This window comes from Pyrus communis, chromosome 15, assembly GCF_963583255.1.
Source record: "Pyrus communis chromosome 15, drPyrComm1.1, whole genome shotgun sequence".
Taxonomy (NCBI): Eukaryota; Viridiplantae; Streptophyta; class Magnoliopsida; order Rosales; family Rosaceae; genus Pyrus; species Pyrus communis.
The window spans coordinates 4180606-4196184 of record NC_084817.1 but is presented as its reverse complement, the minus strand read 5'-3'; the positions used below and the strand labels follow the sequence as shown (position 1 = coordinate 4196184).

General features: G+C 36.0%; 2 protein-coding genes across 2 annotated transcripts; both read left to right on the top strand.

Moving 5' to 3' along the window:
- The first annotated feature begins 4971 nt into the window (after positions 1 to 4971).
- On the top strand, positions 4972 to 6422 carry LOC137718313 (protein OXIDATIVE STRESS 3 LIKE 1-like). The gene is made up of 2 exons (XM_068457837.1): positions 4972 to 5394; positions 5763 to 6422. Exons 1-2 carry the CDS (start codon positions 5108 to 5110, stop codon positions 6232 to 6234), a joined length of 759 nt encoding a protein of 252 aa, XP_068313938.1. The 5' UTR covers positions 4972 to 5107; the 3' UTR covers positions 6235 to 6422.
- A 5294-nt stretch (positions 6423 to 11716) lies between these two features.
- LOC137718151 (putative disease resistance protein RGA3) lies at positions 11717 to 15054 on the top strand. The gene is made up of 2 exons (XM_068457654.1): positions 11717 to 14676; positions 14818 to 15054. The coding sequence occupies exons 1-2, from the start codon at positions 11737 to 11739 to the stop codon at positions 15052 to 15054; spliced, it is 3177 nt and encodes a 1058-aa protein (XP_068313755.1). The 5' UTR covers positions 11717 to 11736.
- Positions 15055 to 15579: the final 525 nt, after the last annotated feature.

Sequence of the window (15579 nt, the reverse complement as noted above, 5' to 3'; positions counted from 1 at the left end):
AACCTCAACAAATCCACACATCCAATCGTTCTTCAAGATTAAGCCCAAAAGCCCTTGAAGATTCGCTCATCCATCAACCTTCAAGATCAAGCCCAAAAGCCCTTGAAGAAATCCACACAACCATTATTCAAGATCAAGCCCCGACGGTCCTTGAAGAAAGTGTTCATCGTTCATCCTAAGATCAAGCCCCAACGGCCCCTTGGATCAACAGCACAAACAAATCCACACATCCAATCGTTCTTCAAGACTAAGCCCAAAAGCCCTTGAAGATCTGCTCATCCATCAACCTTCAAGATCAAGCCCAAAAGCCCTTGAAGAAATCCATACACCCATTCTTCAAGATCAAGCCCAACGCCCCTTGAAGATCCGTTCATCAACTGTTCATCCTTAGATCAAGCCCCGACGGCCCTTTGGATCAACAACTCATCCACAAACCTACACCCTACGAAGATAGAATCAGAGGACCAAATTTGAGAGAGATCGTAACCCCAAAATCATAAACACAAAAATATTATTTTGTACACTCTATTCTGGTTTCTTGTTTCAAGGAATCTTTCGTGTTCACACCATCTTCATCCATATCTGCAGCTGAGGATGCAGTTCTGAACACCGACGTAGGAGCTCTCTGTGGTGGATCTTCAAATAACACCCACCCTTTACAAATTTCCCAACAACTGTGAAACTGAAAGGTTTTCAAGCTATTGTTCATATACAATTCCTCCGCTTGGTGTACCTAGAAAAAAAATTAAAGGAAATTAATTTATGAAATTAAATGTAATATAATTAAATATTTAAAATAAATTGTGAAAACACATACTTCGTCGTAGTAATTAGCACCGTTTTCATGTCTACTTGAGGCTGCTAACAATGCTTGATGCCATTTGTTCCAACTTGGCTGAAGATGTTTCTTCCATCTTGAAGAACAACTCTTGTGGTTTCGAATATTCACTGGAGTGGTGCCTTCATAGAAATCTAAGTATTTGTTGGACACATGAGTCCAAACACCGTCATTTGTTTGACAATTCCCCCTCACACTATCTTCCGACACCCATCTATAAGCCTTGTAAAAAGCTTCATCTTCTTTTCGGGGTCTAAGCGATACCTTTCATTGCAGACGAAGCCATTTCAAAATTATTAAAAAAATTGAAGGATAGATTTTTGAAAGAGGAAGGAAAATATGAGAATTGAAATGGTGAAAATTTTGTGAGGAATGGTTTAGGTATAAAAAAAAAAAGGCCCAAAAAACCTAAAAAAAAAAAAATTTGAATCCAACGGTAACTGGCGCCAGCTAGCAACGGCTAGCTAACTTCAGCTAATCGTTGGATTCAAAATAACCGACAAGAATACATTTATATTAAATACAATAAATGTATTCCTGTCGGTTATAACCAAGAGGATTAATCAGTTTTCTGGCCAGCCTTCCAGCCCTTTCAGATTCTATAGGGCCCTCTCAGATTCCACAAGCCCTCTGGCCCAGTCCTCGGTTGGAGACGGTTTTCGGGCTATTTTCGGCCCTCTGGCCCTCTGGACCCTTCGGTTAGAGATGGTCTAAGGGGTTTGAACTTAAAAAAAGTAAAGAGACGAGCACATTAATCTAATTAACTAGTCTAACTTGAATATGTATATCTGTATTTTTAAGGTAATAAAAATTTTACTAATCAAATAAACCGAGGAATATTATCCATCATGAATACAATTTTACGATTACAAACGCAATAAAAAGAAAATATAAAATGTACCCCACATAACCACATTTAACAAACGGAGAGATAACTTATGCTCATTAGGACAAAACTTTGTGTCAATTTATGATGAACTTGCAAAACACAACACTTTTCCGACAAAGAAGCTCTACTATGAGACATCACAAAAATGCCCACGTGGTCTTTTTTGAAGGCAAACAAACGACGAAACCAATACTTAACTAGCAAAAAAAAAAAAAAGAAGCTAACTAACTAGCATTATTCCGTCTCTAGTTATAACTTTCTCTTTCTTCGAATTGTTGCATTGTTTATATGTACTCGTGTAAAATATGCTAAGCTTTAACATTTGATCATTAATGAATGATGAAAGGAAGAAATATGTAGGCTTCCTATATATTCTAACAAATATTGATATTGCATTGGATTGATTAATTGGCTTATTGTATCTTTTTTGTTATTTTATTATTGGATAAGTGGAGAGTAGAACTTGAGACATATTTTGAACATTAGAAAGAAAAGTACCATTCTATTGGAAGTTAATTAATTAGTTGGTTCTATTAATTAAGGTGTTTTGGTGACAAAGTTGTTACAGTCAATGTGTCTTTTAGAAAGCATAATCAAAATGGTGTCGAACAAGTTGGTGTAGTAGTCGAGTGTCTATAACGACAAGCTCATCTCACAACTGTGAAGTAATATGACATGCCCAATTGGGTTAAAACCCAATTTGTTTTTCTTCCTTCTTTCTTCTCTTTGATCTCTATAAGATTTTAATTCTCCATAAGATCCCCTGTTGATTGATTGATTGATTAATCTCCATGATTCGCAAGGATCTCTACAAAAAGTATATCATATAGCTACCAACTACATAAACAAATCAATCCTTGCTTTTCCATCATTGTCTACAAGCATCGGCACGATGCCACAAGAAGGAATATCATCATTTCAACCAATGCCCTTCTCTACAAGAAAAAATAAAACTTAAATCCATTTTAATTTCTGATAATTTTGCGTTCATCCTTCATCTTGCACTTTTATTTATAATAATTATGATGAATTTTTTTACCTTATAAATAATACAAATCTATGACGATTTGATCTTCCAATTCTATTTCGTATTCTACCTTAGTTTTACACAATCATATTCTTATTAATAATTATACTCACCATACTTTTAAAAAATTTAAGCCATTTTATAAAATTGAATTTTTATTAATACAAGTGACAAATAATTAGTATGATGGGCTCCACATATTCCAAGTCAGCATATTAACAATGTTACTAACAAAGTTGGATGATAAACACCATATTATGAAGTGAAGTTAGATTGATAAGTTTACAAACTAATGAGTCGGTGAAACAGAAAATCATCTGTGATAAGATCCTCGAATTAATTAACTTATCAAGGTGGGTAGACAAAGACGCAAAACCTTATCCGAATTCGTTTTCAAAAGTGGGTTTAGAGAGAGGGAGATGGTGGGGGGACCCAGTCCTTTTGGATAAGCTTCACCAGTCACAACTGACGAGGATGACGAGGATAAGAAGGAGGAATAAGGTTCCTCTCCCGATCATCTTTACAAGGATTTTAAGAATCTTTAAATTGTATTTGTTTATCGTATATTGTTAAATTAATTTTAGTTTAATACTGTTTATTTTTAATTTTAAATAAAATATTTAAAATAATTTCTGATTACATGATATAAGATAAACAATAATTAAGAATTTCTAGAATTTTCACCACAAGAATTCGAAGAGCATCTCGTTGAAGGACCGGTAGCTTCCCAACCCGACACAAACCTAAAATAAATAAGTACTCTCTCCCTCCCGAGGGCCGACCACATTCTTCGACGTGGAAGCTTCTGATGACCCAACGTGGCATGCCAAGAACAAACTGTGGGCGGTTTTTCAGGTAGGATGCGCCCCAAGTCTATGACTCTCATTGGGAGACGGAGTTTCCATTTTTATCCGGTGCAACTCTTTTCTTGGTGGCCCAAATCTCGACCAATAAAATCCCTTTTAGCTTTATTCTATCATGTTGATCATGTTAGAGCACCGGATATCGTTCAACCACTATTTAAACTTTTTTTGTTTTAACTAAATTGGATTTAAGGGCTCGAAGTTTCGAAGTATATAATATTTTAAAATATTGTACAATTTTACTATACCAACTAAAAAATTCAAAATATAACGGCATTTCAGTCAAAATAATCTTAAAATTTGCATAACTTCTCATTTTAATTCCTGAAATTTGAAATCGATAGAAATTGTCTCTGACTTTGTCTACTGTCAATCATTTTGATCATGAAAAATATTTATTAAATAAGACGAAAATGACAAAATTACCATCAAACTAATAAACAATAGACCAAAATAAGTTGACAATAATTTAGAGTATTTTTGTCATATTTTCCTTATTTAATAGAAATTTTTTATGGAATGACCAAAATGATTGACAGTAGATTCAGAAACCAGTTCTATTGATTTTAAATTTTAGAGACACACGTAAAAAGTTATATCAATTTCAAGAATCATTTTAGCCAAAATGCTTTTGTCAAATTCATATAAGAATTACTCGACTAGATTAAAAACAATTATCCCTAAACACATGATTTTGTCTAAAATGATTTCTAACTTTCTAATATTAAAGATGTTAAAAACAATGTTAATTCAAAACATTTCACAGCATATAAAAACATCGATTAATCAAATCAAGATATTAAGTTATCATTAAAATTTCCATCAAATGTTTTTTACATCTCAAGGTGAAAATGAATATTTTCACTTTAAGTTTTTCTTACATACAAATGTATTTATTTTTATTCTTTCACTCGATTCATCTTTGGTTTATTCGATCAAAATTAGAAAAACGAAAAAAAAAAAAAATTGAAAAAGTGTAAAGAGTAAAGAACCGAGATGGAAACAGAGCAAGTAGAATCGGATGCGAAGCAGGGGATGACAGCTCCTTGAAAAATATTGCAAGGTACATCTTAGTTGGCAAAGGGATTTGAGGATAAGGCCTAAACTCTAAAGGCTGTGCTGGCTCTGCAGTGCCATCAATTTTTTTTACTAATTATAAAATTAATTAATTAGGAACATTATCCTCTCCTAATCACATAATCAAGCATTAATTAATCATTATCCAACCACTTAATCTCAAGCATTAATTAATCATTATCCAACCACTTAATCTCAACCACCTTAAAGCTATATATACAAATTAATCCCCAGACAACAAAGTGTATGAAAAGAGAGACACGATGCGTTTCCTCCTCCGGCAAATCTAAGCTGCTTTCGACCAACAATCTCAAGATCTGCCGCCGCTCATCGATCGGTCGTCCCTCCGTTGAAATCCCAAATCGATTACTTTGCCTGATTTGTCAGATTTAGATTGCGTTTGTGATACATTAATGTCGATTGCATTGAATAGCACCGCGGCTAGGATCGGCATCACGCCGTCGTCTGGGTTCGCGCTCGGCGGGGTCGCGTGTGGTGGGTTGCTCTTCGACTCGCCGGAAAACCGCCGGGGGGTTCCCGCTGGTGAGGTTTCGGTTTCTTCTTCGAGTTCGTCGTCGATCGGGAAGAACAGCGACGATGAATCGGAGAGATACGACGGCGGCGAAAATGATGAGGCTCAGAGCTCGTATAAAGGTCCGTTGGATATGATGAACGAGTTGGAGGAAGTTTTACCCATGAGGTTAGCAGTTAAATCTTTTTTTCATTTTTAACTGCAAATTTTACTTTGGTATGTACTCAAAATAGTTTATGAAATTATCATAACTTCTTACTTTCATCGTTTAAAATCGATCAAAGTGATTTCTGAATTTATCCATCGTTGATCATCTTGGTTGGTCCGTAAAAAAATTCCTTTAAATAAGACCAAAATGATAAAATACTGTCTTTTACCTTTTTTTCTGTTGGGTGTTATGCATGTTACAGAAAGCGATATTATGATTTACTCTAATTTATGTAACGTAATTTAAACTGATCAACGAACCTAATTCACGTCTGTAATCGGAGTTTGTTTGGTGCTTTTTGACTGATGAAATTATGAAAAAATTGCAGGAGAGGGATCTCAAAGCACTACAACTATAAATCCAAGTCCTTCACAAGTCTAGTAGAAGCTTCATCTTCTTCCAACATCAAGGAGCTTGCAAAACCAGACAATGCCTACACCCGAAAACGCAGGAACCTCCTTGCCTCCAATCACATGTGGGAGAAGAACCGAACCTCCTTCCCGCTGAGAAGCAATGGCGGCGGAATTTCAAAGAGGCCGATTCCGTCCAGTCGAAGCGCATTGGCTCTGGCTGTGAAGCTGGGCAGCTGCTCGGAAAGCAGTACTAGTAGTGAGGAATCCAATTCGAGCTCAAATCCGTCGTCGCCGCGGCAACCTCTCCCACCGGGTAACGCTTGTGCACTAGGAAGTTATGCAGCTTGGAGATCGTATTCATTGGCTGATCTGCAAGAATGTACCGTTGCTACGACTGTAAATGCTTCACGATTCTCGGCGGCTTCCACGACGAAACCGAACGTGTAGAAACCCTAACTTGAATCTTGCCAGTGTTCCTGCCTGCATCGAGCTGAGTTTGCGATGGTGTTGTCAGGAAATATGGTTCTTCTAGTCTAATTAATCTTTGATTAAAAGTGTGAGGGTAGAAGAATTTCAAAAATCTGATGTTATTTGTACATATGTTGAATGAGTAAAATAACCCCATATTACAACAACTGATTTGCAATCACGAATATTGTTAATTTGCTTAGAATTTTGAATGTTTCTCAAGAGGGGAGCTTTGACAGAAGCAATGGATTAGGCAGCACAAACAATTAACTATCTAACACTAAAGAGACCGATTTTATGCATAATATTGCGGGTTCAATCTCTGCTGATTATTTTATCTCTAACAATTAACAATCTAGAACCCAGATTCTCTCCGAATCTAAAAAATTTAAGTCTAAAGATCAAATGATTCGGACCATTAAAATTTGATCTAACAGCTACAAATAGAGGCTTCTAAAACTTATAATAATCATAGTCGTTAGATCAAATTTCAACGGTCCAAATTATTTGATCATTAGGCTTAGATTTTTTAGATCCGGAGAGGATCTTGGTTCAACTATCTAACCCACTAAAATATTATCGCTCTACTAAATTTCTAACAATTAACTATTTAACTCATTAAAACACTATCACTCTGCTGAAAAAAAAAAAAAAAAAACCAACAACAACAACAACATAGAGACTTGATATAATTAAGTCCATTTTTAGGAGTCTCTATGGGAACAGTCCAATTTTTACTCCTTACTGAATTAGGTCCGCTGATTGGGAATCCACATAAGCAAGTTGCCCTATTTCTTTGCATTTTGTATGATTTGATTATTTTCATACCTAGTTTACCCTTAATTACTTTTGGCTTCTTAAGATTAGTTTTCAGCTTTTGTGTTTGTAATTATCTACTCCTTCATTCTAGGTTGGCTTTCATATAATTTAGCATTCAGAAACGAACGTCCTTCAAATTTCTGATCTTCCAAACTCTCCCCTCCAGCCTCTGTAAAAACAGCAGCATTCCCAATCTTCCAAATTATGTACATACTTAAGATCAACCACTGCATAATCTCCTTCCTCCTCTCATATTCTGCAAATCAACAAGCCATGAACTTAGGCCCCTGCAGACTAGAAACATCCGGCTGCAAAAGGCATGTATACCAGGAGGTCTTGTATTTCCTGCTCACCTATCATCTACAGAACAACAATAACAAGCAAGAAACAACCAACAATACTATTTTATACCTGTCCTATGTAACCCAATACCCCAGTGATTAAAATTTCTTCGATACGGTCAACATTTCTATGAAAATATCCAAAAAAAATTAGAGAAAGATATGAAAATGAGCAGTGAAGTTTATACTTCACTTATGTTGGAGAATCTCTTGAGTTTAGGCTAAAATCGATATATATAGGCAATATTTCTGACACAACTGTTAAATATCAGAGAAACTCTTATATTTCGTCCAAACCAATGTTTGACAATCCCTATAGTTTCATTTTAAAACAAAGTTTAAATTCTTGTAGAAAACAAATCTCTTAGATTTGATTTTGGAAGAGACTTGGGTCCAAAACATGGTTGTGCAAATTCTGGGCAGATTTTCCTCATCAGCAGTTAGGGATTATGTTTTGTGCTTTTTAATTTGGTTATAATATTATGCATGCAGGTTTTGAATTGTTAATTACTGGTTTAAATTATCTATTTGTCTTATTGATTCAAGACAATTATATTTTACAAATCCCACCCCACCTCTTCGAGCATCTCTTCGAGCATCTCCAAAGGAGATGTCAAAATGTTCAAATAAGCTTCAACAGTCATAAAAGGCAGCAACAAAATTTTCCACCGAGAAGTCAAATCTGATATGGCATGACATGGAATAGCAGCCCACACCCTTGCTGTCAAATTTGACAACAACGTTGAATATTCTTCTTCGTCGAGCTCCTACTTCTTCCCCCATTTTCTGATTCACCGATACAAATATTCTTCTTCGCCGAGCTCCTACTTCTTCCCCCATTTTCTGATTCGCCAATACTACCCAATAGTTGGTTTCCTCAGTTCCTCCAGGCTTACCAAAATCCCATCTTTTATTTTACCAATCCCCTAATCCTCCTCTGGTTTTTCTAGGGTTTCTTTCATATCTGTTCATTAGATTGGGGATTTGATTTTGTATTTTAATTTTATATTAATCTTTTGCTTAGCTTTTTGGGTTTTTATTTTTAAATACTGGGTTTCTGAATACCATATTGGTTAGTGCTTCTGCAACAAATGGAAAATTGAACCCTGAGGAAAACCGAAAATTCTTATCTGGGTTGTTTCCTTTGTTTTTCTGGAAAAATTCTTATATGGGTTTTTTTGGGAAAATTCTTACCTTCGAAGATGTGGGGTGGGATTTGTAAAATATAAATATAAAATAAAAATTATAAAAAGACAATAATGTAATAAAATAATAGTTCAATTTGACGTGTGGGATGGAGATTAAAATTTTAAAAGATGTCAAATTGTCACATAGGTATTCAAATTTAAATTTTAGGTTTAAAATTTGATATTTCCTTTGGAGATGGTCTTCGAAAGTACGAATTTTCCCAAAAAAAAAAACCCAGAAATTTTCCCAGAAAAACAAAGGAAACAACCAAATAAGAATTTTTGGTATTCAGAAATATAGTATTTAAAAATCAAAAAGCTAAGCAAAAGATTAATATAAAATTAAAATACAAAATCAAATCCACAATCTGATGAACATATATGAAGGAAACCTTAGAAAAACCAGAGGAGGATTGGGGGATTGGTAAAATAAAAGATGGGATTTTGGTAAGCCTGGAGGAACTGAGGAAACCAACTATTGGGTAGTATCGGCGAATCAGAAAACGGGGGAAGAAGTAGGAGCTCGGTGAAGAAGAATATTTGTATCGGCGAATTAGAAAATGGGGGAAGAAGTAGGAGCTCGACAAAAAAGAATATTTGACGTTGCTATCAAATTTAACAGTAAGGGTGTGGGCTGCTATACACAAGTATCACAAGAAATATATTTATATACTGGTTGTTTCTACCTCTCACAAATATCACATGAGAAATATATATATATATATATATATATATATATATATATATATATGCCAGTTGTATGCATGCTAGAATCAATCTATCATATACTGGTACAGCCCCATGAGATATTTACTACATCTCCTTCAATTTTTTGTGGTAACAATCAGATGTCTTCCCATCTAAACATAACATGACCAGACTCACGAGACATGCTTCATCTGAATAACGCAAAATTTAATTTAAAACTTGGCATGCACGGAACCTGCTAGAAATGGTTAAATCCCAATCACCTGGCATTGTCTAAAGATGAAAGCCTTTTAGAATACGAAAACACAAAAATTTCCCAAGTCTTGAGCTGGAAGTAGTTTCTAAGTAAAAACTCGACAAGAGCTCCCAACTCCTTACAAACGCACTTAAAACATTTTTGATTATCTGAAAAAACTTTTAGCTCCACTTGCTAAAAGCACTTAAAACAAGCTAGGAAAGTCAATTCGATTGCACTATAACACAATATGTTCTTGTAGTGACATGAATTGTCCTCATCTTACCACAATCCAAACAACAACAAAAAAAAAAAAATGCATGTCATGTACTAACGTGAAAAAATGCTACGTGAGAAGTCGGATTGAGAATCAATTTCACATTGTAAGAAAAAAAATGCTGAACTATTCCTAATATTACCAATTGTTTGAACGGTAAAGACTTCAATTGATTCAATTACTTTAATGCTAGGGTGTGAATTGGAGTTGTTTACAGAATAAGGCATCACAACCATCCTGCATTTCTCTCTGTTCTCTCAATTTTTTCTGTTTCAATTGTTAAACAATTTCTAGGACCAAAAGTGGCCTCGGCAGTCGCGGCACATGCACTCATTTCTGTGATTTTTCACACTCCAAAGCGTTACTTATATTTTCTAATTGTCTTTTTCTTCACCAACTTTCAACTAATGGAGAAATTTTTAGTTATGACAGGAATACGGATGATATATCATGTATTTTTATGCAAGTGATGAAAAAATTTAATTTTTAAGTTATTAACCTTTTAACACATATAACCCACTATTTATGTATGGACACATGGTGTACCACCTCAGACAAATCACTCCAACTAATGGTCCCTAAAGGATGTTAAACTTTGGATTATATTATAATTTAGATCCATCAAGGGCGGAAGACTCTTGTGAGAATGTGAGCACGCCTGCCTGTGTAAGAATATTTCAATATTTTAGTGTGGTCCGTATATGGAATAATTCATGTGTGATATATTTAGGTTCAACGGATATTGATTTGGAGTCACTCAGTATTACGGTATGGTAGTATTTTTCAGTTTAGGTTTGAATCTCGTGGATGGTAAATTCGAAACCAAATTAAGCTACCCATTGTGTGGCTTTGCTGAATTCCACCTCTCCTTAGTATAAAAATATTGATATACTAAAAAAAAAACAAATATTGATTTGGAAGTAATTTTATTGGTCAAATTATGAAGTTGGTTTCATATTTTATTACTGTGATGATAATTAATTATATGTTGAAAACACTTATTAGGGTTTTAGCGTGCAAACAAGGCCAGAGAGAGAGAAACTCAATTTCCTCCACAACAACAGCTCGTCTACGGACCGCTAAGGATACAAGTTGTAGAAGACATTTGACAAGCTAATCAATAAGGTATGTGATTTGCATATTCTGGATTAATCGTTTGCGAAAATCATAAAATTCAAGATTTTGGCTCACAAATTATGTTGAGAATAAATTTCACAATTTAAAAGAAAGAATCTTGTTTTTACCGTAAAAACATCGATGTATTCAATTACTTTATTGCTAGGGTGCGATGTGAATTGGAGTTGTCCTCCATAGAATAAGACATCACAACCATCATGCGTTTCTCTGTTCCCTCAATTTTTTCGGTTTCAATTGTTAAACAATTTCTAGGACCAAAGGTGGCCTCGGCAGTCGGCACAGGCACTCATTTCTGTGATTTTTCACGCTCCATAGCGTTAATTATATTTCCTTATTGTCTTTTTCTTCACAACTTTCAAGTAATTGTCATTAAAAAAAGTTAAAACTTGGGATTATATTATAATTGCAATAGGTAATGTTAAAAAGATTAAATTCGTAGATAAAGTTTTGAGAATTAAAAGACATGAAAGTTAATAATTGGTTTATTACTTAAATGTTCATAAACTTGTTTGTTTTTATCGGTAACATATCATTTAGTTTGTAAGTTTAATCTCTAAATTTAATTTCTTTAACGTTACCCAATTGAGATCCAGCAAAGGCGGAAGACTGTCTGTCCCCTTCAAAACTAATTTGACTTGGAGTTATATAAGCAGCCAGGCAAAAGCAACGGCACACCCACATATTCAGCACTGCATTTCTTGTTCATCCATCATTCGTCTACAGACTTCCCTATTTCTTTATTTCACTGTCACCCCATTTCTGGAGAGAGGCTGAAAGATGGCTGACGGGCTCATTTCCATGCTACTGGATCGGCTAACTTCAACAGCTTATGAATACGTAGCAGGAGAGGTGAAACTTGTTTTGAACGTCACCAAAGAAGTTGAAGATTTCGCTGCCAAACTCATAGGCATTCAAGCTGTTCTCGAAGATGCGGAGCGAAGACAAGTGAAGGAGGCCAGTGTCAGAATCTGGTTGGATAAGTTGAAGAACATATCCTTCGAGATGGTGGACGTGCTGGACGAGTGGAACACTGATGTGCTGAGACAACAAGTTGAGCAGCAAGAACGAGAAGCTGAAAATGCTGTTGTTCTTGAGAAGAAGAAGAAGAAGAAGGTAACTTTCTCTGCTTCCTCTAGTTGCTTTTGTTTTCGCAAAGCTAGAGAGGTAATCTTTCGCCATGACATTGTGCTTAAGATAAAAGATCTGAACGATAGGCTAAGTGTGATAGATGAGCAAAGAAGAAACACGCTTGTGTTTCAACCCAATGAAAACGGCATTCAACAAGTACCTAAACGACAAGAGACTTCTCACTTTGTTGACATGTCCAAGGTTTTTGGTCGAGAAAAAGAAAAAGATTTTTTGATAACAAAGTTGTTGAGTGATGGTAGAGAAGACCATAGGGGGGTCCTTGTCATCCCTGTTTTAGGGATGGGAGGAATGGGTAAGACAACTTTGACCCAACTAGTTTATCATGATGACAATGTTATTGCCTATTTTGAAAAGAGAGTGTGGGTTTGTGTCTCAGATCCTTTTGATGTGATTAAGATTGCCAAAGCAATAACCGGTGATAACACTCCAAGTTCAAATGATCAGTTGAGCCATGTCTTGGAGTGTATGTCAAAATCCATCGAGGGCAAGAGATTTCTCATTGTTCTAGATGATGTGTGGACTCATGATCATGAAAAGTGGGAACAGTTAAGGGTACCACTTGTCCAAAGTGGTGCTAAAGGTAGTAGAATACTGGTAACCACAAGACAACGTGATGTTGTTGATACGATGAGAGCAACAAGTGACATGATCAATCTAGGAGAGTTGAGTAACGAATATTGTTTGTCAATCTTCAACCACATGGCATTTTTTGGTAGGCATGTAGATGAGTCTAAGGCATTTGAAGATATTAGTAAGAAAATGGTGGAGAAATGTAAGGGTTTGCATCTCGTTGCAAAAGCTTTAGGTAGTCTCATGCGTAACAAGAGAACAAAGAAGGAATGGCTAGGTGTCTTGAAAAGTAAGATATGGGATCGAGAAGAGATGGAGCAAAAAGTTTTCCAACCATTGCTACTGAGTTATTATGATTTGGCCCCATCAATTAAATCTTGTCTTTTATATTGTGCTAGTTTTCCTAAAGATTATAAGTTTGAGAGAGAAGACTTGATTAATCTTTGGATGGCACAAGATTATCTTAATTCAAAAGAGAAAAAAGATAAGGGAGAAATTGGTGAAGCATTTTTTGATAACTTAATAGCACGATCCTTTTTTCAAGATTTTGAGAAAGATAGTGTCGATGGTAAAATTATGGGCTGTAAAATGCATGATATCGTTCATGACTTTGTACAATCTCTCACCAAGAACGAATGTTTGATCATCGACGTTGAAGGTGTTGGTAATGAACTAGAGATTTTGGGTGAAAAGGTTCACCATTTGACGTTAGTGTTGGAACATGGTAAGCCATTCCAACCATCTAATGCATATCACAATTGCAAAAATCTACGTACGCTCACAATTCTTTATTCATCCTTTGATATGACAGCCTCAAATTTTATTCTACAACAGAAATGTCTTAGGACATTAAATTTGAGTAAAAGTTGCATAACAGAAGTTCCAAAGGAAATTGGTGAATTGATACATTTGAGGCATATTGATTTGTCATGGAATATGTATTTGAAGATATTGCCGGACAGTATCTGTGGGTTGTACAATTTGTATATCTTGCGCCTAGATTACTGTCAGTCACTTGAAAAATTACCTGATAACATGGGAAAGTTGATTAGCTTAAAGCACCTTTATATTCGTGGCTGTATAAAGCTGGAGTACTTGCCAAAAGGGATTCAGAGATTAAAAAAATTGAAAAAAATAGATCAGTGTGTTGTGTCTTGTGGTGGCGACGAGGTTACAGCAGCATTACAACTGGGAGATCTGGAAATCTTGAACTTTGAGGGCGGTCTCTTCATAAAGTTCAAGGGGAATGTGGAGGATGAGAGGGAGATTGAAAAAGCACAACTGTGGGAAAGAAAACAAATCACTCATCTCACAATTAATTGTGGGCATGCCCGATACAAGCAGACAAGAAGCACAACAGAAATACTGAATGTCTTGCGACCGCACGAAAATCTGGAATCTTTAGGCATTTTGTGTCATTCAGGCAACACCTGGCCCAGTTGGTTTATGTTTTTGCACAACTTAAGAGAGCTCAATCTAGTTGAATGCAGTGAATGCCAGTACTTGCCTCCTCTTGGGAAACTGCCGAGCCTTGAAGAACTGATTCTAATGGGAATGGGGAAGGTGAAAAAGGTGAGTGGTGAGTTTCTGGGAATAGACGAAGATGAAACTTCATTGATGTCATCATCATCCTCATTTTTTCCAAAGTTGAAAAAACTCTTAATTCACTCAATGGACGCGTTGGAAGAGTGGGAAGTCGGCGCGGAAGAGTGGAACAAAGAGGGTTCTGAAATTTCAATCATGCCATGCCTTTCCTTCTTAGAAATCAAAGACTCTGGATCCTTAAAAACACTGCCAGACTTCCTCTGCAAAACACCCCTGCAGGAGCTTGTCATCAGCAACTGTTACAGGCTTGCAGATCGTTGTAAACAAGGCAGTGGAGAGGAGTGGCCCAAGATTTCTCACATCCCAAACATCAGAATTATGAGTCTACTAACGTCATTTCCTGGTAACATATGCGCTCTATATTTTCAGAAATTTACGTATGCATCAGTTACGGTTATCTTCATATTGTTTTGCTTACTTTTCTTCTTCTGTGTATATGGATGACGCTTTTACGTAATTATTCATCACTCCATGGAAGCACTCCTATGGCCTATCATACGGTTACCAAATTCGATATCAAATTTCCGTGCACAGGATTTGCTAGCTCATCTTAGTTGCTCAAGCTTTTCACAGAACACAACATACGGGACTGAGCTGGATGTGAGACAAATTAAGGACTGCCAGTTGAATTCACCTTCAGCCTTCATCAAGCCACCAAATGTTTCTCATGAGATGTTGCTGAATCGGGAATCCGTCTGTCGTTTCAGGGAATCTGTCGAAGCGAAAAGTTATGATGTCAACCATCAACGTTACCTACTGAAGTTCAACTGAAATTTTGATCATCTTCACCGATGCAATGAGAAGATGCTTGGACCCGCTCCTTCATGGTCATTTTACAACATGTCAAAATACAATCAGGTGAACAAGGAAGTTAACGGCATTGACTCTGCATTTCTTGCGCTCCCCTTAATTGGTTTCTTGGCAATTGAGAGTGGAGTGGAAGAATTGCTTGCATAGAATTTCGCAAATGCATTTTCGGTCTTCTCACATTTATAGGAAAGGTAATCTAGCTGCTGATGCCCTTGCAAATCATGGTTCCTCTTCTACTGGTCCTATTCGGTGGGATTCTCCTCCTGATTTCATTCTGCCATATTATCAGCGTGATTATGTAGGACTTTCACACTACCGCTTTAGATAGATTATTTTTGTTGGTCTTGTTATATCTTGTATTGGTTGTTCGAAGTTTTGTTTGTTACGGGTGTTATCATGGTCAAGGTTAGGCTTTATGTTCCCTTTATCTGTTGTATTTTCCATCTTTTTAATAAAGATACCTCATTGTCACTTCCCATGATAGCA

Bases quoted from the DNA above. Each gene is read 5' to 3' on its own strand.
- LOC137718313 (XM_068457837.1), top strand. From the start codon at position 5,108: ATGTCGATTGCATTGAATAGCACCGCGGCTAGGATCGGCATCACGCCG. The intron at 5,395-5,762 runs GTTAGCAGTTAA...AAAAAATTGCAG, and splicing joins GAGGAAGTTTTACCCATGAG to GAGAGGGATCTCAAAGCACT.
- LOC137718151 (XM_068457654.1), top strand. From the start codon at position 11,737: ATGGCTGACGGGCTCATTTCCATGCTACTGGATCGGCTAACTTCAACA. The intron at 14,677-14,817 runs GTTATCTTCATA...TTCCGTGCACAG, and splicing joins TTACGTATGCATCAGTTACG to GATTTGCTAGCTCATCTTAG.